The sequence below is a fragment of the Ixodes scapularis genome, unplaced genomic scaffold (genome assembly GCF_016920785.2).
Source record: "Ixodes scapularis isolate PalLabHiFi unplaced genomic scaffold, ASM1692078v2 ptg003982l_1__unscaffolded, whole genome shotgun sequence".
NCBI classification, from domain to species: Eukaryota; Metazoa; Arthropoda; class Arachnida; order Ixodida; family Ixodidae; genus Ixodes; species Ixodes scapularis.
Window position 1 is genome coordinate 40081 of NW_024610368.1, and position 12562 is coordinate 52642.

At 46.2% G+C, this 12562-nt stretch overlaps 2 protein-coding genes across 2 annotated transcripts; both read left to right on the forward strand.

Moving 5' to 3' along the window:
* Positions 1–3042: 3042 nt before the first annotated feature.
* On the forward strand, positions 3043–4286 carry LOC120837663. Its single transcript, XM_040207187.3, has one exon. The coding sequence runs from the start codon at positions 3063–3065 to the stop codon at positions 4284–4286; it is 1224 nt and encodes a 407-aa protein (XP_040063121.2). The 5' UTR covers positions 3043–3062.
* Positions 4287–6153: 1867 nt separating this feature from the next.
* Positions 6154–7802, forward strand: LOC115312028. The gene has a single exon (XM_029970907.4). The coding sequence runs from the start codon at positions 6662–6664 to the stop codon at positions 7685–7687; it is 1026 nt and encodes a 341-aa protein (XP_029826767.2). The 5' UTR covers positions 6154–6661; the 3' UTR covers positions 7688–7802.
* Positions 7803–12562: the final 4760 nt, after the last annotated feature.

Genomic DNA, 12562 nt, shown 5'->3' on the forward strand with positions numbered 1-12562 from the left:
AACGAGTTCAAGGATAAACCTGACACGTGGCATTCGTAACACAGATGTTGCGGTGACTCGTGTTTCCAGACCGTTTTTCGTGTGATCTATGAGCCGTGTGACCCCGGTGTAATTATTTCCTCACGTCCTCGGGCGCGCGCATTTTCCCCGAGGGAACTTTGGCAGCACCAAGATGTTGATCGTTTTACCCGGCTATACTCCTTTTGGTTGCGGTCTCGAACGATAAAGAAGGAAGAGCGCGTCGTACACGCGAATCGTACACGCGAACCTAGTCCTCGACTTTCCTCAAAAATCGGTAGTTGTTTGTTGGCGCATCGTCGCGGTGCTTGGCGAGATATTGGACGTCATACGGCACGTTCTGACGTAACGCACGGCCGGCATTGAGACAACGCGCTAGACCACGCGCCAAGTAATTGAACAGGGCGTAGAACAACATCGCGTGTAACGCGGCGCGTGGAAGAGCGACAACATTGGGCTCCAACTCTTTGATGCTGGCAGCCAAGTGGCTCGTGAGTCGTGTGTGTTAATTCGCTGTTTGGCAGCTCGAGATACTGAGTGAAAGTAGAACACTGTAGTGAAAGGCTAGCTCGCCTATAGGTCGGGGGCCCTGAGGTGAGAAGGGAAGGGCTGCCGGGGGGTTCGTGGGAAAAGGAAATGATTCAAGTCAAAATATGGGCATAACTCGGCTAAAACCGAGGGGGCTGGAACTCCACTATACCCTGAACATTGCATAACGCTACCAAATATCAACTGCAAACCCCCCCCCCCCCCCCCCCCCCCGCAAAAAAGAAAAAAAAAAAAAAGCCAACAACAACGACAATGACGAGAACAACAACGACGACGATGACGACGACGACGACGATGACGATAGAGAGTTTTACGGAACCGGAATAAAACACGGTCGATATACCAAACGATCGGTAACTCAGATCGAAAGCTCGGCCCGATCGTTTTTCATGAAACGCCTTTTATTGAACCGCGTTTGTAGACTATCGGTTACAAAAGTAGCACAAGGTGCTTCTATGCACGAGGTACGTACGACGTGCAGCCCTTGGGAAGACCCTGGTGGTGGTGATGTTGTTTTAATAAAATAATCCAAAAGAAGAGGTGGGATGCAGGGTGATAGGTTAGCCTCCCAGGAGAGGGCACAGCTGTACCACCCTGCTGGGGAGTGGGGTGAAAGAGGGACAGTGGTGAGGAAGGGAGGGGAGTAAGTATACATCATAGATGGGATCCGATTCTTCTTGTTGATGACAAATAGGCAAGGACCGCTCGAAGAACACTTGTTCGCACTGCACGTGATCCCGTTGGAAATAAAACCTTTGTCGCACTCGGAGATGGTATGGCAGCACTGAGCTAGATTTCAGACGCCATGTTCTTCCCTAAAGTGGCGCGCGGCACGTGTCTCGGGCATTTTCACAACAATGAATGGCGTCACTTTTCCCTGGATAGAGGGGCTTTAGACTATTGGTGCAGGTCGCGTCCCCTGGCAACAGAAATGCACAATGGCTTCGTGAAGTAAAAGAAGAAAATACTTTTTTTATTTTGTATTTATTTTTTTTTTTGGGGGGGGGGGGGGGGTATGTGCGTACGATAATGATTAATTTCACAGTACAGAAGGAAAATATTTCTCTTCAGAAATAGCCTGAAGCCAAATTTGTGGAAGTAACCATATTTTGTCTCGTTTTGAACGGGAGCGCCAAATGTCGCGGCGGCGTCCCCACCGCAAAGATCGTCTGCTAAAACAGCAGACGATCTTTGCAACAATCATGGCGCTAGAACTTTTGGCAGCGAGTTCGAATTCACCTTATTCGGCGCGAAAAACTTAGAAAAGTAATTTGATTTGACTTGGCTACCTCAGAAAGAAGAATTTCGTTAACGGCGAGACTAGGCGCGTTCGACCTCGCGTCGAAGGATGAAGTGGATGTGCCACGCCAACTCCATAAAGCCGACGTAGCTCATCTTGGCTTCGCGCTGCAAATCTTGGTCACCCTAACCACTAACGGCTGGGTCATCAGACAGTGCTTAAACTCGTATCGTCGGCGCCTTCATCAAAATCGGAGAGCGATTTTTCAACCAACTGAGCTGTGCCACATTCCCGCAAACTGAGACAAACGAACAACATGATTCTAAGAAATTGTTGGTGTCTTGCTCATGTTTCGTTTGTTTTCTGTTTTATTTGTCGTGAATTCGACTTGATTCTCTCACCATCACCATGCCATTTTTTTTTCTAGGCGCAACCACGAATGCTTTTATTTGCGTTTGAAACTTCAGCAAGCATCTTCCCACAGCAAAACAGCCGTTCTAAAGCGAGTCGAGACGCTCCCTATATCAGCCGCTCTTACCAGACGATCACAGCTTATGGTTCGGACACTGAACTACGGTAAGACACCAGTGACATCGCGCATGCGCAGTCCATACTGGAGAGCCAATCGTATCGTATCGTTTGTAAAGAAAACTGGTTCCATTAAACTCTCTGATGATAATGATGTTAATACCTTAATGTGGACAGCTTAATTTTCTAACGAAGCCCGAAGTTCATGGAGTGAACATCGCACCGTTACCCTTGTGTTAAAAAAAAAAAAGAGCTGTCTACATTAACGAGTATGATGCAGCTAGGTTAACAAAATCCCGCAAAACAACAACAAAAGACTCATGGAAAAAAAGAAAAAAAGAAACAGTTTTCGCTTTGGGCATGTGCACAGGGACGATTAACGTACTAAAAGGGCCTGCTCGCTGTGTCTGCAAAGTTCCAGTTTTCAAGTCGAACAATCTCCTTTTAGCGTAGTCGATTACTAAAGAAACTCGTTAAAAAGTTGGAACAGTTTTCATTGGGGCGAGACAAACAGTGGGAGGATTTCTGGAGCACAAACGAGCACGTACCACGTGACACTAAGCATCGTACCGCGTTCCACGCGGCGGCGTGTGTTTCCAGAACACCTCCAATTGATACATTTCGGTTCTTGTGCATTAATAAGACAGGTAGGAAACGCCAGAGAGCCAAGGTGGAGTGGTGTAGGGGGAGAAAGAAGAAGACGCCGTTCGAAACGGTCGTGTTTTCAATGCTCTCCAGTGAAAACGCACCGGCCACAGGCCGGGGAACTGCTGAGGCTTCGGCCAGTACCACCGAAATGACGACTGAAGAGTACCGGACCGTACTTCCCCGTCTACCGACAGGTAATTTGAGTCTTAATTCTGTCTTTCTACACGGAGATCTCGCCGCGCGGCCATACCGAGCAACAGACTTCCGAGACGCTTTGCGGGACGTGGTTGACAGCCAGGATATCATCGGAATCGGCCAATTCCAGATGAGTCACGTCTGGATGGTGACTTGTGCAAGCGCCTTGGCCAAGGCCAAACTTGTGACCAAAGCAGAGCTCCGCGTAAAGGGGCGCCGATGCCTAATCATCGACCCGGACACCAGAGACGTCAAACTGAAACTTCTTTGGCTACCAGTTCACATGGACAACCAGCGTATCGAAGAAGCACTGGCGCCTTTTGGCACGATCCGTTCGATTGTTAGAGAAAAATGGCGCTGCGCCGGAATGGAGCAGATGGAGACGCTAAACAAAGAAGTGACGTTGACCCTTCACGAGGGAATGAACGCGAGCCAGATACCGCACCAGCTCACAGTGTTCGGCTGTCGAAGCTTGGTGCTCGTGCCTGGCCGCCCTCCACTGTGTCTACGATGCTACCGAATCGGTCACATTCGTCGCGAGTGTAGGACCCCAAGATGCGGTGAATGCCGACGTTATGGTCATGCAACAAGTGAGTGCGTCACCACCTATGCGGACAAGCTGCGACAAGCAAGAAGCCCAGCTGAAGATGTCGTTTTAGAACACCTAATGGACATAAGCGAAGTGGTCGATGCAACAGGAGAAGTCATCCCTTCCAGCACCACTTCAGGGGTACAGCTGACGGCCCCACTGCACCCACCACCTGACGTCAACCCTGAGTCGGTGACGATCACCACTGAATCTGAAAAGCCTGAATCGCTTTTGCAAGACAGCGAATTCCCTCCTTTAAGTACGACGTCAACGGTTGCTTCACACGACTCATTACATCGACGAGAGCGCTCGACCACGTCCAGTGGAACATCTGTCAAACGACCCGCCCCAACGTCGGAAAAATCGTCTCAGTCGTCTTCCACGGATGTCGCGATCGGCCACAACAGCGACGAGAGAGGCGACGCAAAACGCAGGCCAGCTGAGGTGTGTGAGCACCATTACAGTAAGGCCACACGGCCTGCTGACGTAGTGAAGGACGGTGATGAACTACCCCCTTAGCTAACACCTCCCTGGCATTTCCTCCCCTGAGCTTCGCTACCATCAACGTCAGAGGACTGTGTTCGCGTGCACGTCAGTCCCAACTGTATAGGGTCCTCTCAAAGGAACAGATTGACTTTGTTGCCGTCCAGGAGACAAAGATATCGTCCGACGAGGACACAGCTCGTGCATTGGACCCTTTCCTCTCAAGTTATGAGGTATGTGTGAGCCACGCGGATGGCTTGTCGGGAGGGTGCCTTTTATTCTTAAAGAAGAGACTAGAATACTCGTCATTTTCACATGCTGTGGATGATAAGGGCAGGTTCATATGCTGTGATTTTTTCTTAAATGGTATCTCCTGGCGTTTAATTTGCATTTATGCCTACAATGATGTTCGACAAAGACGTTTGTTTTTTGAAAATCTCGCCCCTTTTCTTGACACCGACAGGCAAGTTGTTCTGTTTGGTGATTTCAATTGTGTCTGTAATATCAGTGATAGATCAGTGCCTCCTACAAGACCTGACAGCAGTGCTGACATACTAAACAACCTCACATACGACTTCCACCTATTTGATGTCGGTGCTTCTCAGGTTATTGCTAGTCGATTCACTCACATTGATGCTTCATGTAACGCGAGGCTTGACCGAGTTTACGTTTCAAGCCAACTTTTTTCGCATGTGGCTACTTATGAAGTAAAACCCATGTCCTTTTCTGATCATTGCCTTGTAAAGGTTCGTATTGGGGCAGACGTACGTAATAAGTCACGTCCAAAATGGGAATTATGGAAATTGAACACAAGGCTTCTTGGCAGTGATGATTTTCAAAAACGTGTTCGTGAATGTTTTAACAATATGTCAACGAATGAAAAATTCGGCATTTTCGCCCAATGGGACTCATTTAAACAAGAGGTCAAAAATGAAGCGATTGAATTTGCTTGTATTGCGTCTTTTCACGCAAAGAAAGACGAAACTGCCCTTTTGCGAAACCTAAATAGCCTTCACGAATTGGAATGTGAAAAGTTTGGTGAGTTTCAGAAAGAAATCATTCTTATCAAAAGTCAGCTGCAGCGCTATGAGCAAAATCGCTATAATGGTGCACTGGTACGTTCTAGGTGTAAGCGTTTCTTGTCATCTGAGACACCCTCGCGGCGTGCCATTGATGACGAAAGACGCCATGGGCTTTCCAAAAAAATCAAACTTTTAAACTGCAACGGAACCCTCTCAACCAACGATGTTGATATAATGCGCACATTCGAATCCCACTACAAAAACCTATTCCAGAAAACGCCATCTTCCAACAGTCAAATGAGAGACACTTTAGTTTCCATGTTGCCTAAAGTAAGTGAGATTCAACGCGAACTACTTAGTGGACCAGTAACGCTGGAGGACATTCGAAGTGCGATAGATGAGTTGCCTAACTCTAAAACGCCAGGACCGGATGGACTCCCAGCTGAGTTTTACAAGGAGCATAAGGAACTACTGTGCCCTTTCTTACACAAAGTATTTCTTGAAGCTTACGATAGTGAACGCTTACCACCATCTTTTTATAGCAGCCATACAGTATTAATCCCCAAAAGTAAGGATGCAGATAAACTTATACACGTAGAAGGATATCGCCCTATTACTCTCTGCAATGTGGACTATAAGATATTCGCTAAGATTTTGACAAAACGGCTTCAGTTCGTCGCTTCTAGTGTTGTTGGCGACCATCAGACATGTGGAATTAAGGGGCGAAGCATACAGACCAATATACACGTCGCACGTTCGGTCATAGAGAGCTGTACTCGGCATAACAACCAGGTCGCCATAGTCCAAGTAGACTTGGCGAAAGCCTTCGACCGCGTATCTCATAACTTCCTTTTCGCCATTCTTAGACACATAAACCCGGGACCAACGTTGTTGAAAGGAATCGAACTATGCTACCGAAGCTGTGCTACCCGTCTCATTGTTAATGGTTCACTCTCGACTCCTATAAATTTAGAATCGTCTGTTAAACAAGGGTGTCCCTTATCCCCTCTTTTGTTTGCTCTTTACTTGGAACCTCTTTGCTTGAGCGTACTTTCCAACCCTACAGTGGACGGTTATCATTTTTATTCCGCGGAAGTAAAAGTGTTAGCCTACGCTGACGATATAGCGTTTTTCTGTGCTGATAAGAAAAGTGTCGATAATGTCTTTACCTTAACCCAGACATTTTGTGAAGCATCGGGAGCGCTGGTAAATAACTCAAAATGCGTTGGCTTCTGGTGCGGCCAGTGGGCCACAACACCTTCGAAGTATGCTGGTATTTCGTGGAGCTGTGTAGCTCCTCAGTATTTAGGAGTACCGTTGAACTGCATTCGAAACAGTGGCCATTACTGGTCTGAGCGTGCGGTACAGATCAAACGTCAAGCCAATATAATGAAATCAAATCGGTGGTCAATCTTTGGACGCGCAAAAGCATGTAACATTTTCCTTGTAGCGAAACTCTGGTACGTGCTCCAGGTGATTTGCTGTGCGAGAGGCCAAATTAAAAAATTCCATAGAGTTTTTGCGACTTTTGTCTGGGATTCCACTTGGGAACCCATGCAACGAGACAACCTTTTTCGCTCCATTGATACAGGGGGACTTGGGCTGATTCACCTATTTTTAAAACAAGTGGTTGTTCGTTTTATGTTCTTCCGAACTGTATCCCATCATTTCCTGCGCACTTACGTGCAGACAGAACTTTCAGAAGCTTTACCGTACTTGGTAGTCTCATCTGTGCCTGTAGGCACATTGCGTCCTTTCGGTTTCCTTGGAGAGGTAGTTAGCGCGATTGAATTTTTGAAAACCCGGTTTTCTCTGGAGTATTTATTTAAAGTTCCCCGAAAAACAATTTATGCTGATCTGATAGACGTTGTTTTTCCTGTACCTTTGAATCGAAGCGTATTTGGTAACGGTTCGGAACAAGATGTTTTTAAACGTGTGAAGAAAATGCGGGTGTCACCTTCTGCGAAAACCTTTTTCTTTAAACTTCACACTTCCACGCTACCTGTTAAGCCTTGGCTTCAAGAAAAAGGCCTTTTCGTTCCCTGGTCAGTGAACTGCCGCCTTTGTAACCAACCGGAAACTATAGAACATTGTTTTATTTTCTGCACTGATGCTTACCTCTTCTGGGATGTGTTACAAAGAACTGTGAAAAAAGATTTAAATATAAGTGCCTACACAATCCGTTTTCTACCTTTAAACCCGAATGACAGCTTCCCTTATGATCTGTTTACACTGATGGGTTTGCATAGTCTCTGGAAAACGAGAATGATTGACAGAAATGCTGATGCTCCCCGGACAACAAAGTCGAATTTTATAGAAACTGTATCACATGTACGAAATGTATTTGACCATCTCGGTGAACGCCCAGACTGGTATGCTCTCTTAAATCGATGCATTCATCTTCCGGATTTTTAGACGTATTATTCAATACAGAATACTTTGTTGAGTTGTGAAACCGCACTCGAACCTATGAGGGGAACTAAACCCCCACGATGGTGTGACTTCAGATGAACGAAATGTATGTCGACGCCTGTACATGACACCTAACGCCAAACTTGGTGTACCGTGATTTCAAATGCCTTGTGTTTTCTGACCAAATACCATGTAATAAAAAAAAAAAAAAAAAAAAAAAAAAAGGAGTGGTGTAGAGGTTAGCACACCCGACCGGACATCGGGAGGCCCAGAGTTCAAATCCTGGCTCCGCCGTTTTTTGGCTTTCGGCGGGTTCCAGAAATACTTTGATTCTTTGATTCATTGGATTAAGTACGGTTCATTCATCTGCACATATTCGTTTATATATATATATATATATATATATATATATATATATATATATATATATCCCAAGCGCTGTTCCTATATATACATGCCGTATTTACTCGAGTAATAGCCGCACTGTTTATGAAGAAAACCTGAGAGTTCGCTTTTCCGCGGAGCACGCAGATTGCCAATAAACGCGATCGACAGCATGACTCTAGCGGTTTAAAGGACAAAGATAAGGTCTTCGTGCGAAGATACCATCTGTGAAGATTGCATTTGTATGGAGAATCGTGTTCCCGGTCTGGTGTTTCGCTATGGTATTCATGCGAAACGCGATGATTGGCTGTATATGTGCTTTGCAGGAAAGTAGAAGCAAGGGCATTGTTCATAAATAGTGCGGCTATTACTCGAGTAATATATATTCGAGTAATGTATATATATATATATATATATATATATATATATATATATATATATATATATACATAACGGCAATTGAAAGCAACGTCGTTAATTTCATATCTATATGATTGATGATTTTTTTAAGTGAACGTTTAAGGGGTGGTGGGTACAATCATGAACCTTTTCTCTAGCATTCTTTTACTGTGCTATTGTTATTCTTCATAAAACTTTTTTTCAATCACCGCACCTTGTCCGGCGTGTTCCTTCCTTGTATGAGGGTCAGCTGCCACAGTGGTCACACAAAATCTGTCATGCAGACATGTTGGAAGCCATGAAGCGAACGTTCTTCAAACATGCATGACGTGTGTCCGTAGATATAATAATAATAGATATAATAGACCGATCTCGGCAGCCAGATTGGCTACGCCACCGGTGCTGCCGCAATGCATCGAGGGAACTTTAGACTTTTTGCACGTGCAACAGCCTCGCTGGAGACTTTGCACGTGCAGAACACGAGACGGCACGAGTCGATCCTCGCGGGTACTGCCGCCTCCATCCTGTGGACTAAAATAACGGCGGCTTCACGCATGCGCCGAACGCATAGTGAGATGCGTCTATTCTGTCATCGTGTCTGTTGCGAACACAGTGTCTCTTGTACGATGTGAGCACCAGTGACTGCCCTGTCGCCCACTCTAATTTCCTCCAGCAATAGCAATGCAAAAAAAAAAAAAAAGACATTAAAAGAAAGCGAGGGTGTCGATCAGCACACAGAATGAAGAGATCACCGTATATATGCTTGCGCGAGTAGTCAACGTAACTCGGCTGATGCGTCCTCATTTGTAAGTCAGATGCGACTTAACGGTGACGCACAAACGATTGGAGCGACCTTGACGGGGCAACGTACCACCACCCCCGTGCTCGTAGCAGGCTACCTGAAGATGCTCATGCTCGCTAGTATCAAAATTAAAACAGCCATAAAAGTAAAAAAAAAAAACAAAAAAAAAAAACAAAAACAAATCACAGACGATTGCATTGTGTGTGTTGCGATCGGCAGCAGCTGTTTGCGTTGTTGAAAGATGTGCTTTGCGAGGTCTTCGATTATAGTCCAAGTGTGATTTAGGATATTTGTTTTAGCAGCTTCGTTTTTAGTAGAATATAGTTGTAAGATATGCGCTTTAGGGGGTGGTATGTGAAAGACGCTTACATGCTGCCTCTTGTGCCTGATATTTGGGGTCGTGGGCCTTTGCTCTTCTCGTGCCACTGCGGCCGTCCACCTACTTGTTCAGCGCTTCTCATTCCCGCAGCTCGGACGGAGAGCGAATATTTTGTGGTCTGTCGTTCCGCTGAGTTAACCGGGGGAACTGAATCGACGGTTTGGGCCAAAAGAGGCGAATTTCCTACTAAATTTAGCGAGGGGAAACTGAGTAGAAGTGCAAATAGATCACGTGCCGTCAATTCCCCCGAGGTCACGTGACGTCACGGGACATAACTTGACGCCACTTGCCCCGCTAAATTTAACTAAAAACGCACGGACCGACGGACGGACAAAAACAATTGGGATTCAGGGTATAGCGTTAAAAAGCATTTCATGCTTTAAAGGGGCGATGCAACGATTTTTGTATTTTGCGCAAATACCGCTTAGAACGGATCCCTGACGTTAATGACCTGTGAAATACCCGTTCGTTTTTCACCCCACGCAATAGAATCCCCAAAAAAAATTTAAAGAAAAACTAGCATCGTTCACCCCCCTCAACTCGCAGCCAGAACGAGCGGCCAGGTGATCTGGAACCGATTATATGCCGCCAATGTTCATCATAGCCACGCGCTGGGGTTGGCAAAGCACAGGACACGCGCTGAGTTCCAGACATTGTTATGGTTCGGCTGTTGCCGTCATTGCAGCGATTGGACACAAGACACTACCCGAATGCTTCTCGAGCTATCGATTATCACGAGCCCAAAATCGAGTGTCCACGCCATGCCCGGGTCCAATCTGTGAGCCGCATTCAAATATCGTCACTGGGCGGTACTGCTACCGCCCGAATACGTCATCAGGTTTTGCGAAGGAGAGATTGAATGAAAAATCTGGGTTTTGTCCTCGAAATTACAGCGCAACAAAGGAGTTTCTTGGTCAATGGCGTTGCGTGCGAGTATCCTTGAGTCCCACTAGTGCCATTAAGCTCGTGTAAAGTGAAAAGCATTCCAATTGAATATCGTTGCACCGCCCCTTTAAAAGACGCGATGAATTTCGCTTCGTTGTATCACGCTTAACGCGCGGTTAACGTCGTCAAAAATAAGCGTATAATTTTTAAACGTGATTTTATTTTTGCGAGGTTACCGTCACATTATTGAGGCGTCACGCAAAAGAGAAACTGAACGCACTGTCCGAGGCTTGTTTCTTCTATGTATGGCGGATCCCGTCACATATTGGTCATGCAAAAGCTGTCTGTGCGGACATGCACAGAACATCGTGTTTTTTGCATAGATGTATGAGCGTGCAGTGTGACTGTGGCTTGAGAGACGGGCGTGCGTGTGCACTCGGACTTTGTACTCATCGGTAAGCTCAGCTGCGGTCGTACAAAGCTTCTATCTTGACGGAATCCCAATGACAGAAAAAAGAAGAAAAAAAAAAGTATTAATCAGCGGTGTATATTTCTTTTTTTTTTTTCCTCTCCACACCTGCCGCAGGAAGGGACTTTGAACGTTTGCAGTTGTTGTCTCCAGAGCCCGAGCTTCCGTTACCTCCGCACCTCTCGTGTCGAGGGGGTCTCGCGTCTATACCGTTCCGGATTTCCTGAACGATAGGGGTCTTCGTAATCGAGCCCCGAGAGCGCGGAATCAGCGTATAGTTCCAAAGTCCAAGAGCAGATGTATGGCAATTGATATACTGTATCTCGTCGAGTACTCACTCGCACTCGAACAACGCGCACTGACAGAAATAGAAAAGGTGCGGACGAAGGGCTGAGTGGGGTACATTGGCACCCCCGAAAGAGCGGGAATTACTCGTCATCGTAATTCATAATAACCCTGAAGCGGGGAGCGGAGGTCAAACGCGGCCTCGTGCATTTTTGCGAGAGCAGAGACTACCACAATATGTCAAGATAGTCTCTTGAGCCGCGGTACGATCGCTAGTACATATATGTAGTGCAGTCTGTATCTGGGGGCGTGCTTCTTTCTTGGATGACGATCCTGTTCTAGTGGTCATACAAAAACTGTCTTCACACAGGTTCGAAACATACATACGAATAATCGAAGTCTGTGAACGCCTCCTTTACCTCCACGTAACATCACCGCTCAAACGGCGACATCTTGAACTCACTTAGTGGATACGAAACTCCCTCCGAACACTGACGCAGTGCTCGTGTCCATGCAATCAACGTCTGCGCTCGATCTCACTGCTATCACGTCGACATGCTATATAGTGCATGCATAGGCTTTGATTATTGCAGGTGCTGTTCCTTTAGGCTGAGGAAGGTAACCATCGATTCGCAGATCTAAAAAAATCTTGGGAAATTTAATGGAAAATATGTTAGGGGGCAAGCAGCTAAAATACGCGACATAATATTACATCCTTACAATGTTTCGTGCGTTTCGTGGGAGGTCTCCACCGAATATGTAACTTACTCCAGTTGGCACCACTATCCAGCGACTTTGAATTCACCCGAGCTTTGACTTCCTTGTTACAAGAACAATAATTTTGATTGAAAGAAATGCACGAACACGCACGCTCAACACTTATTCCATACAACCAGGATAGTTGTTCTTAGAAGACAATAAATAAGAGCTATTTCTGAGAATGCGCCGTGAACAACGTTCAACAATATGGGGTCCCGTGAATACTCCCTATAGGGAGTATTCAAGCTGGCGGCCATGGTTGTGTGCGCGACTGCTGAGCGCGCGATGACGGCGAGCTTCCACAATTTTTCTGCAACGTGTATTTCGCACCATCAAGATTGCCGGTCCTAAGACCGGCAATCTTGATGGTGCGAAATACACGTTGCAGAAAAATTGTGGAAGCAATTTTTTCTGCAACAATACACGTTGCAGCCTATTAATGTGTGCTCGTTCTGAGCAAGCGCTCTAAACAACGCCTTCAAACATGGCGTTGAGTGAGTCCAGTGAATGCTCCTA

Bases quoted from the DNA above. Each gene is read 5' to 3' on its own strand.
- LOC120837663 (XM_040207187.3), top strand. From the start codon at position 3,063: ATGCTCTCCAGTGAAAACGCACCGGCCACAGGCCGGGGAACTGCTGAG.
- LOC115312028 (XM_029970907.4), top strand. From the start codon at position 6,662: ATGAAATCAAATCGGTGGTCAATCTTTGGACGCGCAAAAGCATGTAAC.